At 37.3% G+C, this 18,071-nt stretch overlaps 1 protein-coding gene across 1 annotated transcript in view; it reads left to right on the forward strand.

Annotated features, from left to right (window-relative positions):
• Positions 1-1,945: 1,945 nt before the first annotated feature.
• The window catches only part of ALS2 (alsin Rho guanine nucleotide exchange factor ALS2), a 39,657-nt gene continuing 23,531 nt past the window's right edge, over positions 1,946-18,071 (forward strand). Inside the window, exons 1-11 of the mRNA XM_074145570.1 lie at positions 1,946-2,035; positions 4,292-4,446; positions 5,807-6,726; positions 9,078-9,438; positions 10,311-10,479; positions 10,942-11,038; positions 11,431-11,508; positions 12,453-12,629; positions 13,557-13,728; positions 14,131-14,311; positions 16,047-16,112. Coding sequence (XP_074001671.1) covers positions 2,016-2,035; positions 4,292-4,446; positions 5,807-6,726; positions 9,078-9,438; positions 10,311-10,479; positions 10,942-11,038; positions 11,431-11,508; positions 12,453-12,629; positions 13,557-13,728; positions 14,131-14,311; positions 16,047-16,112 — 2,396 coding nt within the window. The 5' untranslated portion in view covers positions 1,946-2,015. The remainder of the gene's footprint in view (positions 2,036-4,291; positions 4,447-5,806; positions 6,727-9,077; positions 9,439-10,310; positions 10,480-10,941; positions 11,039-11,430; positions 11,509-12,452; positions 12,630-13,556; positions 13,729-14,130; positions 14,312-16,046; positions 16,113-18,071) is intronic.

The following is an 18,071-nucleotide window of genomic DNA, read 5'->3' on the forward strand; positions in this document are numbered from 1 at the left end:
AGCCAAGAATTTTTAGCCTCACTTCCGTGATCTTGAGTAAGTATATACAATGTAAATGATTGATTATTGTTTGATACTTCAGCTCTATCAAGGCTCCCCTCTCTTCGTCTGATTCACTGACCCATTAGATAATTGTATTTGAAACTATAGTTCTTCACAGAGAAGAGCCAGCATTTTCAAGAAAATGAACTGTAGGGTTAGGTGGCTTTGAGTAGGTTAAAGAAAAACCCAGATGTACGTACTCTGAGCAATAGCACATCACAAAGTTAGAAGCTCCAAAAATACACTTCTATTTTCTTTTGATGTTTCATCAACACCTCTGTTACTGAAGTGTTTCATGGCAGTTTCCTTATATTTGTGAGACTTCCTCTGTTAATATTTTAAAAGTCAACTTTTACAGTTGTAGGTGGGGGTTTTGTGGTAGGTTTTTTTTTTCCCTTTTTTTTTGTTGAGGAACGAGAGACAAGAATGTCTTCAAAGCAGTATCTTTCTGGTGACAAGTGGCAGCTTAGCGTATATTTCTAGAAAGTATGTTCTGGTATTTTTTTTTTTTTTTTTAGAGCAAGGTGCATATGACTTGTCACAATACTATTCTATCATATTAATTTGATTTCATATTTTTGTGGCTCCTTATCTTTTTGTGATAAGCTCTTTGCCAACCCTGAAGGCAAATGACTATTTTTAGTGTCCTGTATTTGGAAAACTGAAAACATTTGGTGTAATGTGGTGTTGTTTCTGTCTATAGAGGTCTACTTGGTACCTCATTGTTTAGAGCACTCTAGTGAAAATGTTGGAATTTATGTTGGTTATTTCAATTATTTATCAACTTGATCATTCACTGTGTGAATTGAAACTTCTGTATGCAATATACGGGTTTGAATATGTTGTCTCTTGTAATCAAGACTGGCCATATTTTATTTCTATTTTCTGTATGTAAGAGCTTCAGACTACTCATTCTGGATACTTTCTTGGAGATATATAGTCTTAAAAGAGCATTATTAAGTAATTTATTTTCTGATTATGTTACAGTGGATATCAGCAACTATAATGAAGCAAAAAGGTCTCAAAAATTTATATATGAAACTTATTTGAATAAATATGATTACACGCATGCATTAATGCAACTGAAATTTTTAATACTTCATCTAGTAAGGCAGTAGGTCAAGGAAAATTAGAATTCTTTCAATAGTAAAAAGCCAAACAGATTATAAGAAGCAATGATTAAATGTAGTTTTGTTTTATTACAAGAAAAGTAATACAAAGGTATCTTCATGAGATGGAAAGGTGTGAGGGTGAACTTGCAGAATTCAAAATCTGAAAGGATAAAAGCATGAATAGAGCAGCCACTCTTTTGTCCTTGGCTTCTGTGGTCTTATCATATCTTCATAGGTGCTCTGCTACCAGTTTGCATGAAGAAATGTTTTGAATCCTTAATTGGCTTTTTGCATTTCTGCACAGGCTTTAATAGAACTGTACCTTTTAATGGTAATATGCGCTTTGGTTCAGGAATACAGTTATGAATTCAACTCATCCATTTTCTGCTCATACAAATCTGTTTACCTTATAGATTTAGCTTGAGCTTAGAATTCTATCTTATATTAGACTGACAATGGATCACTTATCCTGCTTTGATGTTTCTTGAGTGGTATACTGAGAATTATAGAGAGCGATTGATGTTAATTTTTGCCTTTGAACTAGGTTTTGTTCAGTCTGTCCTTACAATAGACCTATTGTGAGATGAGTAGGTAGGGCAAGTCTGGCCATTTAGCTTCTGTCTGCCAACTCAGTGTGCCAACTAAATATTTCAATCATCTTAGTGTTGTGGAATTGCTTATTTATTTAACATGAGATCTAAAGCTTTGCTTCCTGTTCATTGGTTGGATTTTTTCATTTACTTAGGCTTAACATTACTGGTAATTAAGTAGCTGTTTTTTATGTTTTACAGTTTGTGGAAATTATATTGTTCCTTTTGAAAGAGGAATGATTTGGTGGTGATGGAGTGCTGCCACTGACAGATGGACTCACAGGAAAGAAGGTGAGAACGAGCAGCTAGGTGAAGCCACAGAGGGTCCCTGAAATATGCCAGCTTTATGATTAAGTAGTGTCAGTGTAATCTTTATGTAATTTAGACTAAAGGGAAGAAGAGGAGTAACTTGAGTTTCATTTATGTCTGGAACACTCAACTTATCACAACAGCAACTTCATTTTTAAGTTGATTGTTGAAACTTGTGGAGGGATAGCCACAGGCTGGAAACTTGAAAGTAACAGTCTCTGGTAAACAGGAAGTCATATCTGTTAGCTGCATCTGTGAATTTTGATTCTGGACCAATAGCCCTGCAGTAGACTATTCTTTTGCTTCTTTTTTCTTCCATGAAGATACCTGACAGAGGTCAGATGTTTTGGGGATGTAAAATTAGTGTCCTGTAATAAATCCTGGGACACTGTTCTCTGAAGCCTTATCAGGCTTTGGACTTAATTTAGTGCATGGTATGTTGACGAAAACTCTCTGTTATCATGTGTTTTTTGGTGGGATTTATCCATCTGAGTAGAATCTGTATTTTGATTTTAGCTAAATGTCCTACCTACGATCTTGTATTTTTCTAATTTTTTTTCATGGCCTATATATTACTCGATTGGTTCCTTTTTAATTTACATGTATTTTAAATACCAGTTCTTTGTATTTAAAGTGCAAGATTGACTCTGCTTTTTAATACTATGTATGTTGTTTGGATTAAATTACTTCTGTGAATTTTATAAGAGTTCTTGGCTGTCACTTTTTTTGTTGATTTTTTTTTTTTTTTCTGTTATGTGGGAAAAGAAGAGAGATTGGGGATGGGCACAGGAGCTGAGTGTGACATAATTCTATCATTTAGTTATTCTCATTTTGAATGTTTTGGAGGCAGATAGTGCAAAGGTATTCGTTGTCCTATGTACCACAACTAGCAAAATTTTTAGTTTAAAAAAAATCATCAGTCTGCATGAATAGGGCCTTATGGCTTTTGAATGTGTTACTTCCATAAGTTGTCCACAATGCAGCCCATCAGACCAGCTTTTTCTGGTTTTGCTTCAGTATTGGAATACATTTGGGGTTTTATGCCCTTTCTTAAAGACAAAGATTGCAATTTTGTCAAAGCTCTTCTCGCTGCCTTATGTATTTAACTTCACAGGTTCATGCAAAGCTGCAGAACTGATTTATGTCCCAACACTAGATTGGTGGGAAATGAGCTAAACCTACTTTTTCCTGCAGGGTGGATAGCAATCTATTCTATATAAAGTTTTAAATTAATCTCTTAATTTAACTTGAAATGCTGTCAGTCTATATTGATGTTTAAAATTACTTTTTGTGTATGTTTCAATCAAGTGATTCCACAAATTGTTAAAACTATGTGCTTGTTGTCAAAGTTCTGAGGAATTTTTTTTTTTTCTTTTCCTTTGTTCAATTGATTTGAATGACTGGCTCATTTGAATCAAAGAAACTCATTAAGAATTAAAAGTGGAAAAAATAACCCAACCAAAACCTCATTTTTATCTCTAAAGGTAGAAGTGAAAGTATAAAGGATGAGCTCTTATGGATATAATGTTCTGAAGACACTGTGAATGGGAGCAATTGGTTCGTGGGAAAATCTGTACACAACACATCCTTTGCTTAATTACTTTTAAAGCAAATGTTGAGATGTTTGTGTATTTCCAGCGTACGTGATGTTCTATGTAACTGATAAAAACATGGTTATAAGACTGTTTTTCCTGCATTTTGATTTCCAAAAGCTGAATAATACAAAACATGAATAAAACCTAATAAACCGGAAATGTTCCTTCTGCTTTCTAACACAGGAAGAGTTAACATTGTAAATATCACTGTTCAGATAGGAACAGAGTTGCTTACATGGGGGTAGAGCTGATGCCATGATCTCCCTCAGCATACAATGGCGGAATTGTGTATTAATTTGATGTCCCTGCTGTGAGCAACAAATACAATATCTAATATAAAGGCTATATCAGTTGTGAATAAATGTGGCTTTAAGTTTAAAAGTGACAAGATCAGCTGCTTTTCAGGCAGCAAAGTATAAACAAAAAAGAAAGCTAATGATTTCAAATAGAAGATACTTGTTTTTCATTTAAATAACATTTAAATTAAGATTATCAAATTGTAAATGAGATATGTTGACTTCCTGAAATTAAAACTAATGCCTGAACTACTAAGTCTTTCCTACATATGTGAAAAGCAAACGGTGCATTACTGAACCACAGAAAACTTCAAGCTGATTCTCTGTTTCCTCCAATCTTTTTGTAGCTCAGAAGAGGCAGAAGGAGCCAAAGAGAGAGGCCTGGTCTATGTTTGGAAGGCTGGTTCCTGCTCTGTAACTCCAGAAAGGCTTCCAGGCCTCGGTGGAAAGACTGTATTACAGGCAGCCCTTGGAATACATCATGGGTTACTTCTAACAGAAGGTAATAAACATCTTAATTGTAAAGATTTGAGCCAATAACAAACTGTAGTTATTGTCAAGTTTTCTTCTTTTAGATTTTTTTTTCATTCTGTCTCGTACACAACTTTTAAACAGTTAGATTTTAAACTTTGCCAGTATTTCCTTCTTAGTTGTAAGTTACTTAAAACTGTGTTGGAATAGAAATGATATGCATAGTGTATTTTTTCATACTTTTTTTCTTTTAACAATGGCTTTGTATTTGCTGTTTAAAGATGGTAATGTAATCTGAACCATATTAACTCAAAATTACATTTCTTGTGATGTTTTTCATTCAAAAAAGACAGTGCAGCAAGAGGTTCTCTTGGTGTGTTAGAATTTGGTTTCTGTGTGCTTCTGGAAAAATGTGTAGCAAACAGATGCATTAGAGTGAGTCTTGGTTTGCGAGCAGTTTGGCACTGTGAAACGGAGTGTTTTCTAAAAGCCAGTCCCTTTAAGTGTTTGCGTAGTTTGGTCCTTACTTGTACTGATCAATTGGCATACAGTTGTAAAGACTAAACTGGAAGTTCCTTCTTTGATTTTTCTCTGATGCTTTTGAAGGAAAGATTCCAGGTTATTGGTGAGCACCTCTCATCTATTGGAGTTATGGAGATCCACTGGTATTTTTAGAACATGTTTCTTTCATGATTAAAAGGACTTTTTGCATGTGTGTTGTTGCCCCCCAAAGCATGATGTTTCTGGATATGATTTACCATTTTCCTATCACTGTGAAAACAACTGTTCATTTAAAAATAGATTTCTGCTTTTCTTAGAATTAGCAAAGTAACTTCACCAGGCATTGCTGCAGTCTTTTCAAGTAAAGGTAATAAAATTTTGGAGAGGCTGCAGTACAACATCAAACCAGTGGCAAGATACATTTACCCACCTTTCCCACTTTCCACCTGGTAGGGCAATCCTATTTTGCTGTAGGGTGGCAAACAGAACAATTTGATGCTAGATCTCTGTATGGAAAGATGAAGTGTGTGCTTTGGCATGCTCTTTAAACATAGTTGTATGTCCTAGATATGATGTTTGTACTTAAAATAGAAAGGACCAACAAATACATTTAAGTATAGTAGAATTTTTAGTAGAAAAGCATTACTTAGTTCAACAGTGCATGCATGCACAGGGGAACATTAGTATGAGGTATAGAATTTAACAGCAGCAGTAGCAGAGAGCAACCAGCAGTCTTTGTATATCTGTAGCCATAGTTTTGCTGAGCCTGGAGTAAACTAAAAATCAATATGCATTTATCTGAATCTCTCTTCAAATTTTTGTAATGGTTTAATTTCATTAGACTCATCCTAGGTTGTTTGTTCTGTTTTGTTTTTTTTTTTCACCCCCAGGTGGAGAGGTCTACAGTTTCGGAAAACTGCCGTGGAGATCAGGATCAGAGGAGTCATGTGTTAATAGTCCTATCTTAGAAAGTACTTTGCTTGGACATCATGTCATTACAGTGGCAGCTGGCAGCTTCCATAATGGAGCTGTGACAGAAAGTGGTGTGGTGTACATGTGGGGGAACAATTCTGCTGGCCAGTGTGCAGTCGCTAATCAGCCATGTGTGCCAGAGCCGCAGCCCATCAGTATTTCTGATTCTGAAACCAGTCCGCTGTTATCAGTAAGGATTTTGCAGCTGGCATGTGGAGAGGAACACACGCTGGCACTATCGCTAAGCAGAGAGATATGGGCTTGGGGGAGTGGCTGCCAGCTCGGTCTCATAACAACAACTTTCCCAGTGACAAAGCCACAGAAGGTAGAGCACCTGGCAGGACGTATTGTGCTCCAGATTGCTTGTGGAGCCTACCACAGCCTGGCTCTGGTACAATGTCTCCCTGTGCAGGAAATGAAGCCTATTCCAGAGAGGTGCAATCATTGCAGTCAACTTCTCATTACCATGACCGACAAGGAAGATCATGTAATCATTTCAGATAGTCACTGTTGCCCACTGGGTGTAGCTCTGTCTGATAACCAGCCAGAAAACCCTGTCTTCTGTCCCTCGTTGGAGACCCTAGAAGGTAAAAGTGTAACAGGTAGCCAAAGTGAAGACTGTCAGAAACCACTTGTGGAAGAACATACGCTTGTTGCTTTAGAATCTGATGGGGCAAGTATGCTTTCCAGCAATGATGGTCAGGAAGACAGTGGAATTTCTAGTCCTGGAAATATTCTGTTCCCAGACAAAAGAGAAGTGAAAGAGTACTTAATCAGTTTAGCAGATCACTCATTAAATGAGGGCCTGGAGAAAAACATCTGCACAGAACCTGAGCAGGTTGGTACCTAGTCATTAGCTCTTAATTTGCTACAACTCCTCTTGTAGCATTGTCACATATACTCTTTCCACAAATGAAAAATTCTGTTAGTTTAATGTAGCTGAGATATTTCTGTAGTTTCAAGGTGTTTCTTCTCTGTGATGGTTCTTCCACTTTTAAGTGGAAGAGTTTTTGTCCTCCATCCTTGTTCAATTGTAAGCCTTTAATGTGAGCAGCCTTGACAGTGCTGTAGTCTCTCCTCCTTGTGTTCCGCAGTACCAGATCCACATAAGCCAGTTTCCTATTCTCTAGCTGTTTTATGATGCATGAGTTTCCCATTTGTGTGGGGCAGTAAGCTGGCACTCGTCTAATTTACCTTTAAGGTAGAACTTTCCTTTCTGTATGTGGAACGAATCCCTCACAAATCTAATTTCTCAGTTCAAAATTCTAGACTGCAGGTAAAGACTGTAAAGGGAATGTTAAAGCCCTGACCAAAAGGCTTCTAATGTTAATCCTGTAGGGGTTGCATAAACTTCTGTATTTCCCACCCCTGTTTATAAATACTAATCTGTTCTGTGTAATGTGGAAAATGGTTCAGCAACACTGTTCTGGTGCTATGGCAGAACAGTAAAGTAATAATTTCTTAATAAGCATCAGAAAATGCTTGATATGAAGGTTCAAGATTTGTTTCCAGCTCCCTGTCAAAATACTATGTTTTCCACTATTGAAAAAAAACCTTATTGGGGTGGAGGGAGAAGATACAATCCAAAAGCTATTAGAAAACTAATCCAAAATCTTGCAGTGCATTCTGGCAGTCCCTGTGTGAGTACTGTCCTGCTGGATGGTTTATGGTAAAGGTAATGTCTGCAAGAAAAAGCTACCACTCTGTGGCCCAATATGCAAAATTCATAGCAGAATTCTGAAAATCTCTTTTGTCACTTCAAGTTTTGTGTAGATATCAATTTCTTAAATTTGTTTTTATAGTTCAATAAGCAATTTTTCACAATGGTTCTGAAAGATAAATTTCAGAGTGCCTAATAAGTAGTTGATTTTTATTACCAAATCTGAGGACAAAAAAGTGGTATTAAAACCAAAACAAAATGTCCAGTAACTTGGTGATTCAGCAAGTTATATTTTCCTATTCTGAAGGAAACTTAGTTCAGAGAGATAAACATTGTGTGAACACAGTTGTCCTTCCTTCTGCTTTTTGCTAATACATAGGCATTCTGGCAGTTGTGGGCCTCTCAGACTCATACGAGACCTCCTGCTGTTAGGAAATGACTGAAACACGTAGTTTCATGGTCCCTTTCTCAACTCCTTGTTCCTGGAATATTTCCAGAGTACTGTTTCCCTCACAGTTCCAGGAGTAAACAAGCCTGGAATTGATTCACTGACTTTTAACACAGTTGAATGTATGTGTGAAGAGCAGAGATGAGAACTCTAAAATGATGTTTCAGCATTAGTGAAATCCTTCGTTTCTCTTTGCTTTCCTGCACAAATCGAGTTTGCTTTTCTGTACTGCAAGGCATGCCTTTTATGAATAGGAATGAAGTACAAGTAAATAGGACCAATCCCAATCCTTTAGTTTAATTTTTCACTAAAAAGAGAACTCAAAGGTAGTTTTCCTTCTGGCAGGATAAAATGAGCTATAATATTTATAATATTATTTCCTGCCATTAGGTGCGAAAATAGGACTTTGCTGTCTTTGTTCTAACATTCAAACTATTTGGCAGATATCACCTTATGCATTATTTCTTATTTGGTGGGTAAATTGATTGCTATTCTAGGTAATCATGTACTGGTACTAGTAATTGCCTTAAGTCAGTTTGTCCCTAGTGTGATTTGATTATTAATGAAGCTTTATATGGATGCAACAGTAGTGTAAGGGGACACATAGCCCCGAATGGTCTTAATATAGGCCTTGCAAAATGGATCCATGTATCGCTGTTTTCCTTTTAACGTATCGAAGGGATAACTTATCTCTCTGTAAATGCAGCGTACTCACTGATACACTCTAATTGGTGGCAAAGAAGTTGGTAATAAGCCTAAGATTAAATTCCTTTTTATATTTGTTTGAAATGATCTTCTTTTTTGGTGTTTAAAAAAAAAAAAAAACGCCACAGACCCACAGTCTTTTATGGATGAGCTACAAGACAAGTGCAAGAGACAAAGCCCAGTCCATGTAGAAATGGTTCTTGGTGCTACCTTAAAAAATGTGATTCTGACGAATAGATGTACACCTAAGTATAAAATGCTTCCCCATAATGTCTTGTTCAGTAGAGCACATAGTTTGAATAGTGAATGTGTATATCATCACCCTACTGTTGTGTGCTGTCTGGTATGACAGTCTTCAATTTTCCTTTGGTTTTAGCCTTCTCAAGAAGAACAACTCAGTGCTTGTATCCCTGGCCCTCCAGGTACCAGCACATCTGCCTTGAACAGCTTGGTGGCCTCTTGCGCATCAGCAGTTGGTGTAAGAGTAGCTGCCACATATGAAGCTGGAGCATTGTCTCTGAAGAAAGTGATGAACTTCTATGGCACACCTTCAAATGAACCAGGATCTCAGTCTGGCAGTGGTTCCCCAGGGCCTGAAGCTCTGAAAGACAGTCGGGAAGAGCAAGTCAAACTGGAATCCATGCAGGGGAAGAAGAGTTCCAGTTTAGTAGACATCAGAGAGGAGGAATCTGAAGGAGGGAGTCGAAGACTTTCTCTACCAGGCTTGTTGTCACAAGGTAAAAAGGCACGTTGGGAAAACCAAGAGACTGAAGAAGTTATAATAATGTGGAGTTTTACAACTGAAAATTAAAACATACTTATTGAACATAAATAGTCATATACCAAAGGTGTTTATGAATTATAAACTGTATCTTAGGACTTGAAGGCGGTGGGGGGAGTTAAAACTAGCAGATACTGCATGCTAAGAAAACCAAAAGCATAGTGAGTTTAGGGATGCTCTTTATTGGTAAAGTACAGTAAAGCAGGCACATTGTAATAGTCTGGGCATATTACTGCAAAATGACAGTGAACTATATTTCATGTAGGTTGCATAGCAGATAAAAATTTGCGTGGCCTGTAGTCCCTACTGCACTGAGCTGGTTTTGAGCCAGGGACTTAGAAATATTCCAATTCCCACTGCTAAACTCCAAATTTAATGACGTTCTTCCCTCATAGTGTTGTTAATTGTTCTGAATGGGTGGGTACATAGTTTAGTTCTATGTTGATGTTGGATCTAAGGGGAGATTTTAGGAAGTATTGAAATCTTTTGTTCACTGCAAGGATATCTTTTCTTTCAAAACATATTTTTTAAAAATGTATCATTGGTTCTGATACATTTACTTCAGTCTAACTGTATTCATATGCCCGTTATCCTTTAATAGCTGGTAAAAATTAGTTGGGATCTCTCTAATTTAGCAAATATGTTGCTTCTCTGTATCAGTAACCTATCTTCTTACACATCAGCCTTTGCGCTCAATCTTAATTAAGACCTCTTTAAGAAGTCTTGATCAGTTATCTCAGATGGTACTGTTACTCTGTAACACACTGTCTGAGTGATATATTTACCTAAAATAATGAACAACTTTTCTATCTCTTGGCCTGTTTTCAGTTTCTCCTAGGCTCTTACGGAAGGTAGGGCGTGCAAAAATGAGGACTGTAGCTCTGACTCCAACCTACAGTGGTGAGGCTGATGCTCTTTTACCCTCTCTAAGAACGGAGGTGTGGAGCTGGGGGAAGGGGAAGGAAGGACAGCTAGGACATGGTGATGTTCTGCCAAGGTGAGATTTCTTTGATAAATGATAAATTAGTAGGTCACCAGGAAATCTTGAGTATTCAACTTTTGCAAATTTGGTCAATTACCTTGCATTGTGTACTTGTTCTTTTGTGTTGCGACCTAATTTCCTCCAAGTTAGATGTTTTATGCTGAATTGTTACTGAATGTCAGTAAGTTACTTTTAGTAAGTGAATTTTTTCCCTTATATTCACTAGGAGTTTTGGTGGTATTTTGACTTTGTCCAAATCGGGGACAAATTTATCATAAACTTTGACCCTTCATGACCTTTTTGACTAAGCTGGTTTATTGCCAAAAGACTCTGTGTGTTTGTCTTCTCTAATTTGTTTTGGGGAAAGAATAAAACTTGGAATTTATTTTTGTCTTAAGAATACCTCTGACAATTTTTTTTTTTTTTTTTCCTTCTCCCTTCTTGCCCCCATCTTCCCTGGGTTCTGGGGATTGACAGGCTTCAGCCACTATGTGTGAAAAGCCTAGATGGTAAAGAAGTGATTCATCTCTCTGCTGGTGGCCATCATTCCTTAGCACTCACTGCCAAATCCCAGGTACAAGTGATTGTTAATATTTGTTGCTTATTTATGACATAATTGTGTTTGGTGTTTTCTAGGTTTTTGTTTCTAAAATTTTGTTTCCATTTGTGGGAGGCGACTTGGAAGCAGTGTGAAATTTTAATTCTATTTCTGCCAAAGTTCTGTGTGTACCATCAACTTTATGTTTAAAGATTGCAATGACTTGATTTGGTGCATTCCATTTCTGAATGTGAGAAGAGAATTTGAGAGTGTAGGAGGACTGGAAATTAGGGAAGTGCTTCTTGGTACATGAGTCTTATACCCTTGACTTGTGTGTGTTTGCACACCGGATGTGTTGTACCACTACAATTCGGTATGTGTCCTTGAATATAAACTTACATTCTCATGCTCAGCTATGTTTCTTACAGGTGTATTCATGGGGCAGTAATACCTCTGGCCAGCTTGGTCACTTGAACTCCCCAACAACAGTCCCTCGCCTCACAAAGGTACTTTGTTTTCTCTGTTTTTCTTCTTTTAGTTTAGGGTCTTTTCTTATACAAGTGAGCGAAAAGTAATTTCTAAAAACTGACCTTGTTTATGTATCTGTGTGCCTTATACTAATAGAGTCTTTGACTTCTTTGGCTTTTACTGTGAATGTGATCCTTAGATGAGCTTGTGAAAATCTGCCCAATAAATCCTTTACACAGACTTCCACGGTTTTTTAGCCACATTGGAGTGTAAAACTGAGAAATGTGGCTGGTTGTGCCTTCTTAAATTTCACTTCTACCTTATATTTCGTTTCTCTGATACTGGTATTGCAGTGCTGAAACTTTTAAATACCTTGGAACACTGTTTTTATTGTAAACATTCTTCTAGAATTTTTAGCTTTGCTAGACCATGACCGTATTTGTTGTTCATTTCTGTATTTCCAGAGCTGTTTTGGCAGTGGGCTTTCTGTTTGTTTTGAACTTTGCATCACATTGAGGGAATAGCCAAATAATGTTTTGGGGTTAGACCAGACCCTTGCCTATATTTTCTGGTGCTTTTCTTAATGGAAAACTAGCTGCAGGGTTTTCCTGCTAAGGCCTTATGCAAATTAATAAACAACATGTTAACTGTCCCAAATTTATAGATGTCCCAGTTAAATGTAGAGAGGAGAATATTGTGCCAACTTTAATCAAGCTGACCTGATATCTATTAAAAATAAAACTGATCTGTACTTTAAAGGCAAAAAATCAGCCATTAGAAAGAAGACTGGAAAGAAAGTTAATTTTCTATATATATGCAAGAAATGTATCTGTTATGAGACACTGGAGTTCAGAAATTACCAGTTATTGCACTACTTTTTTGTGGCAGGTGTATTGTGTGCATGTGTGGCTAGAAGAACTAACTACTCCTTCCAGCTTCAGGTGGTGATTTCTAATGTCTTTTCCTTCCTCATGAATTTCAGGTGTGTGGTGAAGGTGTGTGGAGTACAGCAGCAGGACTAGATTACTCCCTCTTCTTAGCAGATGAGGAAGACTTCCAACCTGGATTATATTACAGTGGCCAGGAGGCAACTACAGAAAATAATTTGTATGAAAACAGCTGTACTAAGAATCCAGTTTTGTTACTATCCTGTAGTAAGGTGAGTGGTATTTCCTTTAATTTAGCAGAAATCATACCGATGCTTTAGGAAAATAGCCCAGTGCCGGTTGTTCAACTAGGTTTAAGGGTGTCAAGGCAAATAACTGGTTCCTAGCAGTAAAATCAGGAGCACAGCTTATGGAGGGCAGAGAGGAAGGCTAATTAGTATTGTTCTCTTCCCTGCCTGTTTCTTGGTCTCTCCTTCTGTTTGAGCGACAAGGAGGTTTTTCCAGTGTGTCTAATCCATTTCCTTCCATGTGTGCATGTTGCAGAAGTGCAGCCTTATATAGTGCTCTGTTTTCACCACAGTATTCATGTGTTTATTCTTCGCTGCTGTTGCCCTTCATTTTCCTGTTGTTTCTCAAGTGATTGAAGGCATTGCCTGCTCTATTTCATTCTGCTCATGTGCATTTTGGTTGTGAGTGCACAGAAGGTCCCCCTGAATTCTGCACCATCTCCTTCTCTTCCCCTCCCTTTCTCATGGATGTGAAGGGGAAACTGAGAAAAGGCACCAAAATGTGCATTTGCATGTTTATAGGAGAGAGGAAGTACCCTTGTGCAATTTTCTTCATCAAGGTGAATCTCGTATCTGCCTTAAAGTTGGCATGAGGTGAGGGAGTGTGTACTCTGACTGCATGTCCTCTTCCAAGTTGGTTGTATGATTTCAGACCAAACTGAGTTTAAGGTAACAAAAAGGATATGGTGAGGGTAGAAAGCAGCTCTTTGTCTCAGCTCTGCTGGGTCTCGTTGCTACTTCCCTGGATTGAGCAGAACAGAAGTTGGAGAGTGGTTTTGAAGAGGGATGGGGATTTAGACACCGGGTCCGTGCATATGCACACGCATGTGTCACCCTATTTTTGAATTGGAGTGTAAAAAGATAATATATTAAAGCTGCTTTCTTTTTTCTTTTCTCTTTTTCCTCTTTCAGATAGGGTACATAAGCAATGTGATAGCTGGTGGTGACAACTGTTTGGTCTTAGTAGACAAAAACGTAATGGGATATATCGCCAGTTTGCATGAGTTGGCTTCTACCGAGAGAAGGTTTTATTTCAGACTGAGTGAGATCAAATCTCAGGTTCTTAGACCTCTCTTAGGTTTAGGTAAGAACTTACTTTAATATTTTCTTTGATATTTCCCCTACATTCCACAACAAATTTCTTTACACAAAATCTAAGAGTTGTTATATATTTTTAGATAAAGCTAAGTTCTTACTCTTCTCCCCTGTTCGAAAGAACTGGTGAAATATAGCTGCATTTTGACATCTGCATTATGTTATTAATGCTGCATTTTGACATAGCTGCATTGTTATTAATATTTGCACTTTTCCTGACTGTTTCACCTGAAATAACTTGTATTTAGTCTAAAATTGTTGAATTCCTGGTTCTGGGTAATATAGCCATGAGGTGAAATTGCTGATAAAACATCTAAACAGCACCTTCTGGTAATTCTTTTTATTAATGGGTGCTGTAAGGTAAGCTAAATTGCTTTCTGGTCTGTTCCAGATAATTTGGGCAATGCAAATACAATCCAGTTGTTGCAGGAAATGGCAAGCAGGTTCAGCAAGCTATGCTATCTCATCGGTCAACATGGAGCTTCTTTAAGTAGCTTTCTTCATGGAGTAAAAGAAGCCAGAAGCTTGGCCATCCTGAAGCATTCCAGTCTCTTTTTGGATAGTTACACTGAGCAAGTATCCAATTCCCTCTCATCTTGAGTCTGTAGGCTTATCTACTGACCACAACAAGTCCTAAAGTTAGGGGAAAGTAGATCATAAGGAAAGTTACATACAAAACTGTTGTGCAAATTGCTTTCTTGTAATTTAAAATGTATGGAGAGTTTTATGCAAACTAATTCATTTTGTAGTAAGCTATTTTTCAGTCTTTACCAGTGGAGCACACTGGATGACAGCTTCAGCTTCCTTGATGTAAAACTCTACGTACAAACTCCTCTTTGGTTTCTGCGTATATACCTATTAAAAAGCAACATGTTCGTTACTTAATAGTAAGGATCTTATAATATAATGTAATAGAGTTACCGTGGCTAGGTTACTAAGTAAAGCTGCCTTTGGGGGTTTATTGTAGTTACGAAGTGCCTTTTCAATAGTCATTAAGTAAAAACTGTCTCCCAGAGGAACAATTCTTCTGTCCTGATATCTGCTAAGTAGCATTACACCTTTCATCCAAAAGAAAGAGCTGCTTTAGCGCTCGGAATTAAGTCTGAATTAGCCGGGTTATTATTTTTATTAGCTTAATGCTTTTGGGAGAGTAAGTATATACAGTCATGCTGTTTGCTGTCTTTCCCCTCAGTAATTTTAGTAGTTGCTGGATAATTTCATCCAAATGTAGCAGAAAGCTCATCACACTTAATATCTGCAGGCTTTTGTGAAAAATAATGGCTTGACAGAGGGGAGAGTCTAAAAATGTCCTCTCTGAATGTTACCAGACATCTGAAAATCTCTAAGGGAATAAAAATTCAAGTTCATCAACTTCAGAAGTTATGCAGTAGCCTTTTGAATGTGCAGCTAGTTGCACTTCATTCTAGCACAAGCACAACAGCTACCATTTTTACTGGGTCAGTGATAAACTTATGCCATATCACCCTAGAAGAAGCTTTCTTCTCTGTTTATCAAATGGGTTGTTCATAATTGTAAATATGTATTTTTCTCCCTTTTTTACTAAGTCTTTGACTTCAGTTTTTCTTGTAATCTGGATTTCCAGAATTGGTTCTCATTACTCTGGTTAGAAGGTTTCTTTAATTTCTTCTTCCTCCCTGTCAAAGACTCAAATACCTAATTTCTGTTCTTGTTGTTACTGCCTGTCTTCTGCTCTCCCCTTTTGCTTTCTAATGCTTTACACGTTTTTCTGTGTATGGCATCAGAACCTATGCATGCTCCTCAGCCTGCCTTGTGTATCTTCCAAGGATGCATCAGGCAACATAAGTGTTATCTGTTAACTGGGCTAAGCTGAGACCCCTTCCCTCTAAGAAAGATGGTCTTTTAAAATGGTTTTCTTTTTTTGGTAGGGGAGAAGTGAAAGGTAGAGTGTTGAATAGGAAAAGAGAAATTCCCATCTTGAAATTCCCCTCTTGAATATAATCAGAAGCTGGCAATATTACACTGTTGAAACAGATGGCCTATTCTTTACGTGCCCAAATTTGGGGGAAACAATAAAAAATTCCATTTTATTTGCAAAGTGAGCCCTCTGCTTTGTGCTAGTGGTAGCAGAAAAGTGCGATAGTAATGCGTGTTGTGTTCCAGTAATATTGAGTGTTTCACTGTTTAATACGTTCTCAAGTACTTAGATTACTTGTATAGTAAAAGATATCTCATTAGTAAACTGTTGCAAATTACAACTGTTGCAAATTACAATTTCCAGGGTTATTCTTATTTTGTAACTGAAGCTCTCTTTCTTCCTCAATTTAGGTATTGTACTTCAGTAACAAACTTCCTCGTAATGGGAGGATTTATGCTCCTTGCAAAGCCGGCAATGTAAGCAAACCTTTACCACTTTCTGGAGTTTTTGAACAACTAGCAAAGAACTGTACTTTAAAGAATTGTGTGTGTGTAGTAATGAGCATGCAGGAACTTGGTCTTTGCTTGAGTACACTAATTCTTTTTCCATCAGACGAAGAAGTTACTTCCTTTCAACTGTGATAAAAACTTTGGTTAAAATGCTGCTGAATGAGTTCAGTCACTTTATCTTGAAGGTGGAGAAAGGAGGAAAAAAACATAAATTACTGTAAATTCCTTGAAAGAAACATAAATAGATTTCAGATAATTATTTCTTTTGAAAGCTTAGTCTTGAGGTTAAATTTCATCATTTATTTAGTGTTTGTTAGTACTTCATTCTTTCAAATGTTACTGTCAGGAAAATACAGAACAGCGAACTTTTAATTAAGAATTAGTAAGAGTAGATAATGTGAATTCACTTTCATTTGAATTCTTTAAGTTTATGGAAGTGCTTTAAAATGATGCAAAAATCACAACATTTCTGCACGTGTATCTTCTCTGCCTCTCAAGGTTGGTTTACTCTATTGCACGCATAGATGCTCTTAAATATGAGGAAGGAGTTGTACCTTAAGGCCTGAGACAGTATATTTGTAGTTTATAGATCATAAAGTAAAGCTTTTTTTCTCAGTTCAATAGTATTTTTGTCTAGGAAAAAGTAATGACACTGTGCATGTTTCACTCTAGTGTTGTGAAGAAGCTGTTGCAATGAGGGTATATTTTAACTTGTCTGGGCAATTGCCAGCTTTCCTTCTTTCCTAAATTCTGTAATCTGGGAGTAATTCTGTTACAGCTATTTATGGAGTACTTTGAATGTAGTGTAAATGATCATATTGGAAGTTCTTTGAAACACCAGAGTACCTGATGTAAAGAATCTTCTGTGCCTGAGGACCAGAGCCAGCGACTAAATACAAAATCACACTGTAGGGATACACTGAGAATCTTCCTGCATTGGTCAAGATTTTTAGGGTGACTTAAAAGAAATGTTAATTGAAGTATAAGCTTATTTATAATTAGTACTGAAAAGTTTTGGATGATGAAATTACTGGTACTGCATTCTTCACATCAGTTGTCACTGCCAAGTGTCACAGCTTCTCCTACTGCAACCAGGGTCTGATTAGGTGAATGACACTTTTTCAGGGTCTGAAACTTCAGGGAGAAGATGTCTTGGAAGTTTTGTACTGCTACTTGCAAAGGGAAGTCAAGAATATCTTTGCTGATAATGATGAATTTCCCCACCACCCCCTCCCCAAGGGATACTGTCTTAAGTTAATGATGTCAGCGTGTCTTTTACGGATATTCTGCAACATGAATGCATTAGAAGTAGTCCCAATTTTAAAAAAGTGCGAGCTTCAATCGAAGTCTCCGTTGTTGGCAGGTTTTTGAGCATTTCCTCTGAAAGAGTAGACAAGCTATATCAGTGTTATGGATCTGTTATTATTTGACACTTTTCTAAAGAGAGACCTCCACGTGAGGATCTCGAAGCAGTTTAAAAATGCAAGCGATCCAGATGGTTAAATTTTAAAATTAAGAAATATGGTCTTCTCTCTAAAGAAGACTTTATTCGTAAGGCTTGTTGAACAAGAGAGTTCTTAAGTATCATTAGCGGACTTGGACAAGGTATGTTATTTTGATGTGTGACATAGCATCTTACTAATCACGTAGAATTTCTAGGGACCCTGCTGTGCAATTCTCTGATCTGTTTCGTTGTCCCTGGGGCCTGCTTTCTCAACCTCACCTGATTCTTGCAGCTTGTGGTTTCAGTGCTTCCCAGCTGGATGTGTTTTAATGCAGATGGGTCATATGTGCCAGCACACGTGTGCACACAGATACGGTGAAGGAGAGGGAAAAGTAGGTTTGTTCTCCTTTTAATGAAGAAATCCTGGGTTTGTATTCTAATGCATTGCCTTCAGAATCATTTCCCTCTTCTTCTCTGAACTA

The sequence above is a fragment of the Numenius arquata genome, chromosome 3, assembly GCF_964106895.1.
Source record: "Numenius arquata chromosome 3, bNumArq3.hap1.1, whole genome shotgun sequence".
Lineage (NCBI taxonomy): Eukaryota > Metazoa > Chordata > Aves > Charadriiformes > Scolopacidae > Numenius > Numenius arquata.